This window comes from Peromyscus leucopus, chromosome 6, assembly GCF_004664715.2.
Source record: "Peromyscus leucopus breed LL Stock chromosome 6, UCI_PerLeu_2.1, whole genome shotgun sequence".
Classification (NCBI taxonomy): Eukaryota; Metazoa; Chordata; class Mammalia; order Rodentia; family Cricetidae; genus Peromyscus; species Peromyscus leucopus.
This window is the reverse complement of record NC_051068.1, coordinates 46786785-46803289: the sequence shown is the minus strand read 5'-3', so window position 1 is coordinate 46803289 and position 16505 is coordinate 46786785. Positions and strand designations below refer to the sequence as shown.

Below are 16505 nucleotides of genomic sequence, written 5' to 3'. Positions count from 1 at the left end.
ACCCACTGACTAATTAATGCAGCTCATATATGCATGGGTGTGGGGCCATCTGTTAGAGCATGGTCAGTCTACCAGGGACTACAACCCTGAAGAGAACTGAGTGTCCTCTAGTGACAGTCACTGTAAGTAGCATCAGCTAGGGGTGAGGGCTATGGGCCCCATGCTGGAGTGTTGAGCGTGTGATCTTGTGACAGTCCTCTGCAGACAACCACAGATGGGTTGAGTCCCCTGGTGCGATGGCCCTGCGAAGTCCAGGGGATACTGTTTCACCCCAGTTCTCTCTAACCTCTGGCTCTTACAACCTTCTGCCTCCTCTTTTTTGATGTTCCCTGAACCTTGGGAGGAGGGGTGTATACAGATGTCACTAAAATATTGGTGTGGGACAGAGAAAAACCAATATTTTTATTTAAAACAGGTTGATTATAAATGTGATCTCTTTCTAAAAAAGAAAAGGGGATATGATATAGATATATAGGAGGATATGGAGATGATAAGATAAAAGGGTAGATTAATGAACCTACTTTTAAAGAACAACTTGTTTAAAAATGTTTTACATTGGTATAGATTTTAGTTTATGTTTAAAATGTTTTACATTGGTATAAATTTTAGTTCATTGATACAAACTTGAAGTTAATTTTGTTATACTGTATATATATATATATATATATTTCTATTCTTGTTTGAGGTATTATGTTTATATAACTCATTTAAAATTGTAATGGATAATTAAAAAATAGATTAATAATTAGTCATCTATGATAATCATATCTGTAGCCATGTTAGTTAAGTCTTCTAGGTATACATAGATATATTTCAGATAGATAGGTAATCTTCAAACACTTCATAGACCTGGAGAATATGGCATTTAAATAACTTAGAATTCTGTTGACGTGAGACACAATTGCTCCTGGCTGCACCAATTTGATCCCGAGAGAATGTTGGGCTTCTAAGACATTTCCATTTGGAAGTTTGTCTTTTTGGCACAAAATGGCCTACTGGGCAAAGAACTGCCCTTGCCTTGATGGCTGACAGTACAAATGCAATGCTGTCCTTTCTGGACAAGCGGGACACAAGGAAAGCGACTACTGTACTCTGCCAAGACAGGGTAAGATGATCTCTTAAAATTCCTGCTTCTAAAAATGGTCTGTCAGATACTCTAGGCCTGTAGCCAATTTGAATGCACCAACAATGCTGAGAAACATTAGGTGACTGTCCAGGCTGCCAGCTGTCTTGGTCTACTCTTGCAAGATTCCCGAAAGTTGCTTGCATCCATCTACCATTTCTCAGGTACCATTATGTTCCTTCTCAGGTCTTTGATGTGGTTGAAGACTAGATAGTCGTAATTTCCTCAGTTATGATAAAAGATAAGTTAGCTATAAAACCTTAAACTCACAAATATAAGATAGATAGGACATCTTCTTTATTATTGTAACTATAATTCTTGCTCGGTAATTGTTTTGTTATATGTAATTTTACCATGTTAAAGTTAAAACCTTCCTTTTTAAAAAAAGAAGAAAGGGAAGTGCTGTGGATATCACTCTATGTAAATAAAACACTGATGGCCAGTGACCAGGCAGGAAGTATAGGCGGGACAAAGAGAGAGGAGAATTGGGGAAACAGGAAGAAGGAGGGGAGAGACTGCAGCCACCGCCAGGAGAAGAGCATGTAGAGACGCCGGTAAGCCACCAGCCACGTGGCAAGCTATAGATTTATAAAAATGGGTTAATTTAAGATAAAAGAGCAGTTAGCAAGAAGCCTGCACGGCCATACAGTTTATAAATGATATAAGCGTCTGAGTGATTATTTTATAAGTGGATTGTGGACTGCGGGCTTGGGGAACCTGGAGAGAAGCCCTCCAGCAACAAAATATTATTTATAAGATTAAAAAAAATAAATACATAAAACATAATTGAGTCATAATCTTATCATTCACTACACACACACACACACACACACACACACACACACACACACAAGCCCAAATAACCCCCCAACACACACATACACACACACACACACTACTGAGTATGTAGGGCCAAGGCATAGTGCGGTGGCAAAGCACTTGCCTAGTACCAAAAAAAAAAAGGGGTGGGGGGGCAGTAATCATCACTTCTCATTGGGTTCTTCCGGGTCTCCATTATTAAATGTATATCTTCCCAGAGAAGTGTTTTAGTACCCACCAACTTAAATATATATCACTTTTCATTTGTACAAAAGAGATTGAATTACATTTTACAAAAATTTTGTGTATGAACATGATATGTGTGTAGGCGTGTGCTCTGGCACACATATGGAGATCAGAGAACAAGTTTGTGGAGTCAGTTCCTACCTTCCAGAATCTTTAGGTGGAAGCTAGGGATTGAATTTAGGTAATTAGGCCTGTGTGACGAGTGCCTTTACCTGAGCCATCTAAGTTACGTAATATTGCTATATATCTTTTTTGTTTGTTTGTTTGTTTTTTGAGACAGGGTTTCTCTGTGTAGCTTTGCGCCTTTCCTGGAACTCACTCTGTAGCCCAGGCTGGCCTCGAACTCACAGAGATCCGCCTACCTCTGCCTCCCGAGTGCTGGGATTAAAGGTGTGTGCCACCACCACCCGGCACATCTTGTTTTTCATTTCTATGTTATAGACATCTTTCTATCTCCATAGAGATAGCCCATTAAAAAAAATAATCACGTAGCATTGTATTTTGTTGGTGCAATGTGATTTTTCTAAGTTAGTTGAATTTAAATGCCTTAATTAAAGATCACTGTATTTGTGGGTAGGGTGTGTGTGTTCATGTGTTTGTATATACATGTGTGTGTACAGGTGCTCATGTCTCTGTGTGTGCATATACATGGAGGCTGGAGGCAGATACCAGGCATCCACCTCTGTCATTTACAACCTTAGTTTTTAAGACAGACTTCTTACTGAACTCAGAGCTTACCAATTAGCTAGACCTGCTGGTAGTTCTGGGGACCTGCCTATCTCTGTCCCCTGTGCTAGTGTTAGACATGCTGGCTTTTTTCATGGTGCTAGGGATCCAAACCCAGGTGCTCATGCATCACAGTCACTTTACTCACTGGGCCATCCCCCAGCCTCACTCACAATATATGATACATTTTCAGATTAGTCTGAGCATAAAATTCTATTATTTATATAGTTCATAGCATAGGCTAGAGGAATTTCATACAATCATTGTCATGCATCCTTGTTCTCACTGATTTGTCCCATGAAGGTAGGTATGGACTTTTCTATTTGTGTTATGTTGATACTTTTGGATTTTAGATTTTTGGATTAAGGATGCTCAATTTGTACCATAGAGGACTTTGTAAGGAACATATATCTATACCTATATATCTTATTGTATATAGTAAATTCTTCAAGTAGGTGTCCATCCTAGAGTGTGTTTCTTCTGTAATATCTCCTTCTTTGAGTCAGTACTTTCTAATTCAAAATAAGGTATGTATAGCATAGTAGCAGAGTCAATGTATCCGTGTCTCAACTATAAAAAGAGGAAGTAGGTTTTTCTTTCTTTTTCTTAATGAAACGTGTTCCTTTATAATAAAACTCAAAGTAGGGAATTTCCCAAACATAGGACATTTACCTGCTCTTTGACAAATATAAAATTATTTATTTCTATGCCAGCTCTGGATTCTGGGCATGTTTATTTGTCCACCTGGATAGTACAAAATGCTATCTTAGCTGGGCATGGTGGCACACGCCTTTAATCCGAGCACTCAAGAGTCAAAGGCAGGTAGCTATCTGAGTTTGAGGTCAGCCTGGTCTACATAGTGAGTTTCAGGACAGCCAATGAATGCTACATAGTGAGACCCTGTCTTAAAAACAACAACAAAAAGCCAACCAACCAACCAAACAAACAAACAAACAAAAAACCAAAAAACTATTTTGTTGTCATTTTATTTTATTTGTATTTGAGGCTGGACATTACTTTTTCACTGCCCATTTACCATGTGTATGCTTCAGTGAACTGTAAGTCTATTTAAAAATAGAAGTACCTTGCCCTGTAGAGATAGCACTTGTTAAGAGCTCTTGTTACTCTCTCTCTTTTTTTTTTATTTTATAAATGCCTGGCCTTAGCTTGGCTTGTTTCTTGCTAGCTTTCCTTAACTTAAATTATCTTGTTACTCTTGTGGAGGACCCAGTTTAGTTCCCAGCATTCACATGGTGGTTCACAACTGTCTGTAACTCCAGTTTCAGGGAATCCAAGGCCTTCTTCTTACCTCTGTGGGCACCAGGCACACACGTTGTGCACATAAATGTGTACAGGCAAAACACTCAAACAAATGAAATGCATAAATCTAAAACAAGAAGTATCGAATTATGTTAGAGTTTCTCATTGCTGTGAAGAAATATCAGAGAGAAGCAGCTTGAGGGGGAAGAAGTTTCCTCTGGCTCTTAGTCCAGAGGCTGTCTGTTATAGTGGCCGTTATGACAGCCATCACAGCAGAGAACTGGGTCAGCCCATGGCATGAACATGGAGAAGTAAAGCTGGGCCAGGAGCAGGGCCAGACTATAACCCTCAAAACTTGCTCCAGTGGCCGTTGTCCCCCACCAAGGCCCTACTAAGGTTCCCTTATTCTCCCAAGCAGTGCCACAAGCTGGGAACCAGGCATTCAAACACACGAGCCTCTGGAGCGTATTTGTGGGGGAGGTCATTCACACTCAGATCGTATCCGTCTTCAACATCCTTGATTAACAGATGTTAAAAGAGATGATGCTCTCACATATTACCAATCTATCGCTGTCCTAACTGCCACTTGTGGTTGTGGAAACTGAAGTCTAGCGGGCTGGAAGTTGAAGTAGAGTTTATGTTGCGCATTTGAGTCCAAAGGATGGACTCTATCAATCTGTGCTATAGTCTAAAGGCAAATCCCTTCTGTTCCCACTCTTAAGGGCTTTTTCAAATGATTGGATTAAGCTCACTCGAGAGTGTAAAGAATTTGTTTAACTTTAAAAAAGGTAATGATAAATGCTATCACCTGTGAAAAGTACCTTTATAACATTTAGATTAGTGTTTGTTAAATAAAATAAAAAAGACTATCATCTAGCCAAGTTGACTTATAATATTAACCCTCACTGGGAGTCTGGATCAGCAACTGCCTGGACACTATTGGGGGAACTTCCTAGCCCAGATACTTGCTTTTCCTTCTGGATTACTGAAATCCTATCTGTTTTCTGGCTCCCCATTGCGTTTTATATACCATTCATAGTCACCTTTATAGGACTCAGGTCAGATAAATTTAGCCAGAGTATGAAGCAAGTAAGTTTTTTTTTTTTTTTTTTTTTTTAAATGTAGATCAGATCATGTCATTCCTTGAGTCATACACCCTGTCCCCAATCCTCAGTTCACCTAGAAGAAAAGGAAGCTTTTGACTTCCCGAGACCCTGCTCCCTTCCCGACTGCCCTCTGGGCCTGTCACTCCTGCTTTTGTGTGTTGAGGTAGCCATCAAAGCATCGTGAGGGATGTGTTTAGAAGGCTCCGAAGGGGTAAGATCAGGGACAAAACGGTGAGTTCTGGCTGGCTATTGGCCTGCGGCAGTAGAGGCGGGGTGATGGTGGCCTTGGACTGTGATGGTGCTGGAAGTGACTAGATTGGAGTTTACTCTGGTGGCTGTTGAACGGTTGGATTTTTTTTTTTGTCTACTCTTGTTTTGAGATGAGCTCTTGCTGTGTAATGTCCATTAGTTTAAAACTTTTACCGACTGCTTTAACTTTCTAAGTGCTGGGGTTACAGGAATGTGCCACCACCCCTACCTGGTACTGTCAAGTTTTGCTGAACGAATTTTTTTCTTCTTTTTCTCAAGCCTTATAAGTGTTGACCTACAGTGGACCAACTTGTAAATAATTTTCAGCACCCCCCCCTCCAAAAAAAAAGCATTGCTATTACTGTTCCAGTTTCCTATGTCAAGTTTAACAGTGTGTTCTAGAAATTCTCCACCGCCTCCCTACCCCATTCCTCAGACACCATTGGTTGGTCAGATCCTCCATACCCCACTCCCCAGACACCATTGGTTGGTCAGATTCTTCCCTCCACTCCCCTGATATCATTGGTTGATCAGATTTTTTTCCCTACCCAGATATCATTGGTTAGTCAGAGCCTTCCCTACCCCATTCCTCAGACACCATTGGTTAGTCAGATTCCTCCCTACCCCACTCCCCAGACACCATTGGTTGGTCAGATTCCTCCCTACCCCACTCCCCAGACACCATTGGTTGGTCAGATCCTTGCCTACTCCACTCCCCTGATACCATTGGTTGATCAGATTTTTTTCCCTACCCCACTCCCCAGATATCATTGGTTGGTCAGATCCTTCATGTATTAAAAGAATGAATTCCATCATGGTCAGGAAGACATGATATCAGAGCAGCTGTGTTGCACCACTGGCCAGGAAACAGAAAGGGGAGTGCACTCAGCTGACTTTCTCCTTTCCAACCTTTTTTTTTTTTTTTTTTTTTTTTTTTAAAGCAGTCTGGGATCCAAGTCACAAGAAGGCACCACAAGCCTGCGTTCAGGGTGGGACTTCCTTCCTCAGCTAAACCTGTGGAAACATCCTCACAGACACACCTTTAGGTGTACCTCATTAATGCCCTGGATGTTCCTAGGTGTTCAGCCAAGTTGACACTTGAAATTAGCCTCACACATGGGCAGATAAAAATACCTCTTTGTAGCATTCAGGCTGTTCTGCACTTCTTCAATTAGGCTATGCACTAGTATTAATTTCCTTTATTTTCTTACTCAGTACTGTATTAAAATGTACATGTGTTTCATAAAGATGATTTCAACTACATGGAATATATGGAGGAAATCCTTCTGAGCCAGGGAAATCTTCCCTGTATTGGGTGTCACTACTCTGACTCTTTGGCACCATATTTCTGAATGACTGGCGAACCATTAACAAAAACATACTGCTTTTACTGTATAAAGATTGATCTTGATTTCTTCTTGTGAGGAGGTATCCTAATTATTATGGATATAATTGCATTTCACCATTCCAAATATCTTTTGGGTTTCTGGTTGTAGTAGTGTAATATGTAAATATCTTATCCATAGTTTGTCAATTCCAGAAGCAACAAGAATTCTGTAATTCTTTTGTACTTTTTTAATTTGAATAAATATGAAGAACCAGGTCTTTATAATGTGTTATTTCCCCTTTTCCTTCTCCTAATGGTGAACCAGCCTGCCTCCATCTTAGGTTTAAAAGCCATCTTATAGTAAAGACAAGCTAGGCGCATTCCTGTTTATGATGAAATCTGTTTCTCAAGGATTGGGCTATTTCTGACCTGAAACCTTAACCACAAATGGTTCTGTACTGCCCATTCAGGAAATGACAACCACGTCTGTGGTTCAAAGAGTTGTAATGACCATCTTGCAACCCTACCTTTGTTTCAAAAGGTCGTTTGTTGTGGGATATTTGATTGCACTGCTACACTCCGAGACTGTGTCGATAAATTAACCCTGGATCAGGGGGCAGAGCCAGCAACTAGTTGATAAGAATTAGCCATAGACAATATGGAAGACCCAGAAATATGGATAGAGAGATGCACAGGAAGGAGCAGGGAGGGACTTAGAGATTCAGGGTCTTTTTGGTTTGGGACAAGTGGAGAGATGGGTCTCTTGCTGGGTCTTTAGTCAAAAAGGAAGGTCAGCTGGTTGTTTTTAGGCATCTCAAATCTAGCAGGTTTTCACCCCAGCATCTGACTCCCGAGTCTTTATTGGTAAATAGAGCAATAGAGACTTAGTTAAAACCTACAGTTGGTGCCTCGGCCAAGCTGGTGTGATGGAAATCCCACCAGGCCACAGTCTGAATGGTGAAGTGCTGGCTGTGGCGCTGTGGGGTGCAGACAGTAGTTAAAATATCAGTAAATTCAGTTGGTGTAGCTGCGAAATTGAAAGAAAAACAACTTGTTATGACCACCTTGTTATGACTACTTGCTGTAATGACAACCTTGTTATGTTCTGCTTCTATAACTATTTTTCCTGCCAAATCCTCCTACCCCTGAGCAATAAAAGCCCCATCTTTCCCATGTCCAATGTTGATCTCTTGAACCCCGCTCTTAGGGGGAGACAGCCCATGTACATGAATAAAAAAGCTTGCTTTAATGAATTACTTGCTTTAATTAATTTGGCCCTGATGATTTGGGTCAGAAGTCTTTCTCTTGGCACCTTTGGGATTAATGCTAATTGGAATGGTCTGATGGAAGGGAGGAAGGCGTTTTGAGAAAGCTAGAGAATTTAGCACCAAAAATGAACCTATGAAGTATGCCTGAAGTAAATCATATTTGTTCTTCTCTATGCCACATATAGTTTTATAGTTTTAATTTTTAAGAGAAACTACGCAAAGAGAGAAGTGAAGAGTACTTTACATCTTGTCCATCCAGAAGACTTCCTGAATTCACGGGGATGAGAAGTGATCTCAGTGAGCCCCAGCAATTTTTTTTTAAATCTCTTTGATGTGGTTGCCTGTAATTTTAGACCTGGTAAAGAGATTTTCACCCCTTTCAATTACATTCTCACTTGATTTTTGTCTTCTATATTGTCTAGTGATACTATATTCAAAAAATATCAATGTAAATTGGACTCAGACAACTTATGTTTTTCTTCATGTGAATCTTTTGATGATGCATTTATTTGGAGAGTGTTTATTATGTTTGTTTTTTTAAATTTCATTTGATAATTATACATGCTCTTTTTTTTGACAGGTTTTATTATGTAGCTCTGGCTGTCCTGGAACTCACTCTGTAGACCAGGCTGGCCTTGAGCTCACAGAGATCCACCTGCCTCTGCCTCCCAAGTACTGGGATTAAAGTTGTGTACCACAATGTCCAGCTACATGCTGAATTTTGCCCAACTTAAAAAAAATTTTTTTTTGCAGTGGGTTTCCTTATATTGACTATGTTGGCCTCATTCATGGGTTTAAGTAGCCTTCCTGTCTCATTCTTCCAAGTAGTAGCACCCCCACACCCAGCTTGCAAAGCTTCTAAAATAATTATCACCTTGTCCTCACGCAGTTCAGTTGTTCTTTCTGTGGTATCTGTAGCCATTGGTCAGTTTTTCTCCCCACAATAGATTGTAAGCCCCAGACCAAGCCATGTGGTTGATAATACTGTATTGTTTCCATGTAGACTATAGAGTTAAGGCACTTAAAAATGTAGTTTAGCCTTAGACTTTAACTGATATATTCATTAGATGGGATCAAAACTGAACTGTGATTGAGGGTTTCCTGGTTTACCAAGTCTTTTGGTGTGGTCTCAGGACAGCCTTTGGAGATTTTTTTTTCTTTAAATAATCCATTTATTTATTATATGTTCCATGGCATGTGTGTGGAGGTTGGAGGACACTTGTGGGAATCTGTTCTCTCCTTCCACCATGGGTCCTGGGAATTGAACTCAGGCTGTCAGACTTGGCAGCAGGCACCTTTTCCCACTGAGCCATCTTGCTGGGAATTCCCCGTCCACCCAGATCTCTTCGTTAGTTTGTATTATGTATGGTTGTGTGTCTGTGTAGGGTATGTGCATACTAGTTCAAATGCCCTTAGAGGTGGTGGATCTCCTGGAGCCTGGAGTAACAGGTGGTTTTGAGGCACCAACATGAGGTTTTGGGAACCAAACTTGGGTCCTCTGCAAGAACAGTGCATACTCTGAACACTGAGCCATCTCTCCAGCCTCAGACAGATTGATTTAGTGGTGTTCTGGAATAGTAGGCCGTTGCAGGCATGTTATAGAGAACTCTGGATGCTCAATCCAAGGGCGCCATGGATTCTTGGCCTTATTGTCATGGCTGGCAGTTTTCTTCTTCTTTCCATGTATTTATATTATATTCTGTTCCTTGGGATGCAAAGGACGTTGGTGTGTGCATGTGCCTGTATGTATGTGTGTGTGCATGAGCACAGTTGTTCATGTTGCTATATGTTTTCTTTTTATCTTTACAGTGGATACAGTCAAGTGGTATTTAAAATCTTTCTGGAACTGGAGACATGAGGCTGAAGATATCGCTCTTAAAAGAACCAAAGCATATCCTTTTAGTACTGTAAACCTCACTGCATTCAACTTGCTATAATACTATCAAAGGTTTTCTTCTGCGTTCTTTTAGATCTAATGGTTATTTTTCATTTCTTGAATGGTACTTTATAGACAAGTTGTTTTCAAAATATTTAAGACCCCAGTTGTAGTTATTTCCCCAAAGTATACTATGAGCCCAAAAGTCTTACTTTCAAATACTTACTGACATTTTTATTACTCTAATTAAGTGTTTTAAAAGTATCCTTTGTTTAATCTAATAGAATCTTAAAAAGAATCTTTAACAAAACCTGAATGATCAGCCAGGGTGGTGGTGGTGCACACCTTTAATCCCAGCACTTGGGAGGCAGAGGCAGGTGGATTTCTGGGTTTGAGGCCAGCCTGGTCTACAGAGTGAGTTCCAGGACAGCCAAGGCTGTTACACAGAGAAACCTTGTCTCAAAAGTAAAAAACCACCACCACCAACAAAAGTCTGAATAGTCTGCTAATGTGATCTCACATGTATGTGCTCATTCAGTTTTGCTTTCTTTCTTTGTACTCCTGATAAAGTAGAAGGCAAATTAGGGAAATCCAAATAGCAAGTCCTTTATTACTTCACAAAGGAAGGTGGCAGTTATTAATCTCTTCCTCGATATGTGACTCTTGTATTCTATTTTGTCAGAGAGAGCCTTCAGTTGGGTTTCAGGAAGGTACAGTTGGTTCCACTCTCCTCACTCTTCATCACTTCAGTTGGTTCTCAAGGTATTTAGTCCCTGTGGACTCGATTGCAGGTCTGTGAGGGAATAAGAAACTTAATCCGGGGTGAGACTTACTGTTTGAATTTATCATCCTTGCACCATTCAAAGATCATGTTTTAGCAATTTATTTGAGGCTTGTTTGTTTGCTTGCTTATTTATTTATTTTGTTGATGAGGATTGAACTCAGGCCCACCTTAAGCATATTAAGCTCATGTCTACCATGGAACTATATTCCCAGTCTCCATTTTTATTTTTATCTTACCAGATGTCAATCTGTCATGGATGTGAAATGAAGAAAATCTGGTCCCTCATCAGAAATAGGGAAATACCGATTCAATAATAAATATAATTTAAAATTTTGTTTTTAATTTGTTATTTATTTCTTCAATTCTTAATAAAGATATAGTTTGTCCTCTTTATATCAATTTCCTATCTTTTCAAAGGATGCTCTCAGGAATTCATACCACTATAGGTGTCTGGTGTTTGTGTTTACATCTTTAAGCTGACGATAACTCCTTTTTAGATTTTCCTCACCTAAAGGTCCTCTCATTCCTACTCTTAGTTAACACTATAGATGCACATGTAAACAACCTTATATAGACTACTGTTGTTTTGTTTTGAGATGTATGTATGTGATGTAGGTTTACCTAAGCTGCCTGTCTTGGTTTTAGAAATAGTGTTGGGGGCTGGAGAGATGTCTCAGCAGTTAGGAGCACTTGCTGTTCTTTCAGAGGACCCAAGTTTGGTTGGCTTACCTGTAACTCCAACTCCAGGGGATCTGATGCCCTCTTCTGGCCTCTGGGGACACCTACATACACATGTGGCATACATACTCATGCACAAATAAAAATCAAGTAAACCCTTAAAAAAAAGAAACATTGTTAGGTGGCAGCAATTGTACTGAGTTCTTTGGTAGTGGTCCTTTCTTGTACATTGTGCTTTGGTTCAGAATAGTCCAGTATCACCTCCTTACTTTCTTATGATGTTGCTTAACATCTATATCTATATCTATATATATCTGTATCTATATCTTGCTTAATCCATCATATTTTGAATTAATTAAAAAAATCTTAGAACATATCATACTGATTATGGCTCAGTCTTTTTCTGTTTCCTGAGAAAAAGTTTGTTCACATAAGGTAAAAAGAACGTTGCTGAACAAAAAGGTGAGAAGATTGTATAAGAACCCTAAGAGAACAGACTACCTACCTGGGGTGGACCTGGTGATGTAGAAATAGAGGGATAAATAAGAATAAGCATCTTATATAAGTGACAAGTAGAAATACTTTCTCCAGGTACACAATTCTGTTAGGGTAACCAGGTTGTCCTGAAAACAGATGTGGGATTTTCACTTACATTTTCATTCACTTAGGATGTGAGAATAAAGACTAAATTAAATGAAGAATTTGGGGAATTGTATTTCATTTATTCCTATGCATCTTACAGTAAATTGTAACAGAATTATTTTTGACCTGAGTGTCAGAAAATTTGGATTGCTGGAGTGGTGAGATGATTCACTGGGTAGGTATTGGCACCAAACCTTATCTGAGTTCAGTTCTTGGGGCCTACATGGTGAAAGGAGGAGAAAATGGACTCCTTCAAACTCCTGCAAGATGGCCAGACCTTTACATGAGCACCGTGGCAGTGTTTGCACACACACACACACACACACACACACACACACACACACACACAATCACTCATGATAAATAATAAATATCATTTTCAAACTTAAAACACTGTATTGTCAATTAAACATAATAACTAGGGACTGAGGGTGTAGCCATCATACACAGAGCCCTAGATTTGCTCTTAGGACCATAAGTGAAATGAAAGCAGGAGAAACAGTAAGATGGTAGTTCCAGCTGTTAGGCCCCAGCATCCCTAGAGGACTACCATCATAATATGTAACTAAAAGGGACAGTTCACTGTTAGAGTTCAGTCTTCTTAAACATTAATGTTTTTAACATACTAAAATAGTATCTGTTACCAAGCATTGTGGCTCACGCCTTTAATCTCAGCACTTGGGAGGCAGAGGCAAATGGATCTCTGTGATTTTGAGGCCAGCCTGGTCTACAGAGTAAGTTTTAGGCCAGCCATGGCTACATAGGGAGACCCTGTCTCAAAAAAGGTGTGTGTGTGGGGGGGAGCGGGCTGGAGAGATGGCTCAGAGGTTAAGTACTTACTGTCTTGCAGAGGACCCTGTTCAATCCCCAGCACTCACATGGCTCACATCATCCATAACTCCATAACTTAGTTAGGTTTTTATTGCTGTGATAAAACACCGTGACCAAAAACAACCTGGGGAGGAAAGGGTTTATTTCACCTTATAGTTCCACATCAGAGTGCATTACTACTGAAAGTCAGGGCAGGAACTCCAACTGGAGGAACCTGGAGGCAGGAGCTAATGGCGGAGGCCATAGAGGCGTACTGCTTGCTGATTGTCTCATGGCTTGCTTAGCCTGCCTTCCTATGGCACCCAGGACCACCAGCCTAGAGGTAGCATTGCTCACAGTGAGCAGGGCCCTTCCACATCTATCATCAATCAAGAAAAATGCATCACAGGCCAATCTGGTGCGTCATTTTCTCACTATTTTGAGGTTCCTTCCTACCAGATGACTCGGCTGTGTCAAATTGACATAGAATTAGCCAGCACACTTCAGTCCCAGTAGACCTGAAGCCCTCTTCTGACTTCCACAGGTATCAGGCATGTATATGTGCATAGACATACATGCAAGCAAAACACTCGTGCACATTAAGTAAATCATACATGTTGGATAAATAAAAAACAATTTAAAATTATAACAATATATGCATTCTAATAAATAATAAGATATATACATAAATATATGTATCTTTAGTCCCTCTTTCTTCCTGCCTCTTTCACAACATCCTTTCCTACCTGTTGACTTTTTACTTCTTCTTTTTTTTTTTTTTTGGTGGTTTCAAGAAAGGGTTTCTCTGTGTGGTTTTGGTGCCTGTCCTGAATCTCGCTCTGTAGATCAGGCTGGCCTCGAACTTACAGAGATCCACCTGGCTCTGCCTCTTGAGTGCTGGAATTTAAGGTGTGCACCACCACTGCCCGGCCTGACTTTTTACTTTTTTACGTACTGACTTTGAGTGTTTGTTTGTATCTTTTGACCATGCTTAAGGAATATTTTCTATGACAAATTTTGATTTTGAGTGTTTATATCTTTTGACCATGCTTAAGTAATATTTTCTATGACAAATTTTATTCCCTCTCTGTCTGGCTTTCTTTGATTTCTATCCTTACAACTATTTGGAAGACATTTTCCTTTATATGGAAAAAAAATGTTAAAAGTCACACAATGAACTGGGTGGTAGTGGCTCAAGCCTTAAATCCTGGCACTCAGGAGGCAGAGGCAGACAGATCTCTGAGTTCGAGGCCAGCCTGGTCTACGGAGTGAGTTCCAGGACAGCCAAGGCTACACAGAGAAACCCTGTCTCAGAAAGCAAAAAAAGAAAAAGCCAAACAATGAAAAAAATACAATTTAGAAGCTTGAAAACATTTGGCTGATTTCTTTTTCATGATCCACATCTTGAATGATTTTCAAGACTTACACCGCAAGTCTGTGCTTTATGTCTCCTTAACCTAACGCCACATCAGGAGTTAGTGAGCTGTGTGGGTTGGACAACTGCTGAGGAGCTGTACTCCTGCAGTGATGATCACCAGATAGTGAAGTGGAACTTGCTAACCAGCGAGACCAGTCTAATAGTAAAGCTGCCTGATGACATCTACCCCATAGACCTTCACTGGTTCCCCAAAAGTTTAGGCATGAAGAAACAGACTCAGGCAGAAAGTTTTGTCCTCACAAGTTCTGATGGTAAGTTTTGTTTGTTTGTTTTATGTGCATTGGTATTTTGCCTGCCTGTCTGTCTATGTGAGGGTGTTTGGATCCTGGAGTTACAGACAGTTGTGAGCTGCCCATGTGGGTGCTGGGAATTGAACCTGGGTCCTCTGGAAGAGTGGTCGGTGCTCTTAACCACTGAGTCACCCTTCCAGCTCGTTGATGGTAAGTTTTCAGTGAATGTCCTATGCACATCTATGTATTGAAAATACAGTATAGGATTATGATTTGTGCCTGGAGTTGTTTTACAAAACTGCTATTTGTTGTGGATACTGTCAGCTGCACATTTTAGTTTCCTGTATGACCTTGGTGAGTTTGAAGGATTCAGGCCTGTTGTTTTATAGAAAGCCCCTTAACTTGTCTTTTTCACTGTTTCTTTATGATTTGATTCGGCTTACACAGTTTTTAGTGGGAATGATAGGAGACTCATGGTGTTGATTTGACACATTATTGTGATGTTAATGCCTTACCTGACAGCAACTGCTTTGTAAGCCAATCTACTACGATGTTACTATTTTCTCCCCAACTTTGCAATTTGTTTTACTTTATGAGTGTTTTGCCTACATGTATGTATGTGCACCACATGTATGCTTGGTGCTTGCAGAGGTTAGACAAGGGTATCCGATGCCCTGGAACTGGAGTTATGGATGGTTGTGAAGCATCGTGAGGGTATATTGAGAAGTTGAAGCTAGTTCTCTACAAGAGCAACAAGTACTCTTAACCACTAAGCCGTCTCTAGCCTCTATTTTCTCCATTTTAATAACTTGTTTATGAAAACATATTTTGAGACTATAGACAGGTAGTCTGTTGCTTAGATTTCCTCCCATTTCTAAAAATGGACTGATGATTCTTGGCTAGATCATTTATTCCAGAGAAACTGCCAAATGATAGCTCTTCTGTCTCTCATTCTACCCCATGTTAAACGTTGGTATTCTGCTTCAAAGAGAAACTTTCCGTCCCATGCCATTCACCTTACTTGGTTTAATGTTTGGTTAGCCTCACAGATTTGATTTGATTTCATAAATATCCTGTTACTATAATGTCTTGATCTTGATTTGGAACTGTCCTGTATTTGGCCACTGGGAGCCCCATCAATGGACCCAGTTACATTGATTTTTGTTTTTGTTTTGTACGTGTGTTCATCATTTCTTGAGCACTTCCTTACTGACACAAGATGTCCCAAACTAATCTGTAGGTCTTAGTCCCATTTTCTAATTCATCCATTTTCCAAACAGGCCTGATTTTAGATGGTGAATGATATTTAAGAGCCAAGATAGGGACACTGCTAGCAGTATTTGTTCTAATGGGGTGTGTCTACTCTTCAGACTCTTCATCAAACAGAACTAAGACACGGGATTACAAATGAGTACTTAAAAAATTAGGGCTGCCATTCAGATGGTTCGGTGGGTAAAGGCACTTGCTGCCAAGCCTGATGGCCTGAATTGAGTCCCTAGAAACCCATTGTGGGAAGGAGAAACTGACTTCTGCAAGGTGTCTTCTGACCTCTATTTTCGTTCTTTGGTACATGCATGTCCCTTTCCCCAATAAATAAATACATGTAAAAATTATTTTTAGGTGCATGTCAGTAGCCAGTTCTCAACCACTTTCTATCTAAACCTTGAATATATTTTGGTAACACCAATTCTAATTCAATACCACAGGCTTATTTTAGTTTTTCTTTTTCTGATACTTGGAAACAATGAGGAACTATGGTTATCACTATTAATATATACACTCATTTGTTTAATTCTATAATATATAATTTTCAAAACTAATGATGCAGACTAGACTACTGTAAAAATTAACCTGTTTAGTATTTGTTTGTTATTATTTTTCTCCTTAGTTCTGTCTTCCCCTCCCCTTTCCTCTCCTTTTCTG

General features: G+C 39.9%; 1 protein-coding gene across 4 annotated transcripts in view; it reads left to right on the top strand.

The window, feature by feature from the left end:
* The window catches only part of Ift80 (intraflagellar transport 80), a 109609-nt gene that overhangs the window by 6024 nt on the left and 87080 nt on the right, over positions 1-16505 (top strand). For 2 of the 4 annotated variants that reach the window (XM_028867224.2, XM_037206651.1), the window contains 2 exons: positions 9934-10015; positions 14382-14603. The exons of 1 other annotated variant lie outside the window; for it this stretch is intronic. In XM_028867224.2, the coding sequence (XP_028723057.1) occupies positions 9979-10015; positions 14382-14603 (259 nt within the window). In that variant the 5' untranslated portion in view covers positions 9934-9978. Of the gene's footprint in view, positions 1-9933; positions 10016-11583; positions 12280-14381; positions 14604-16505 lie in introns of those variants that run through there. One more of the 4 variants, XM_037206652.1, reaches the window with a different exon arrangement.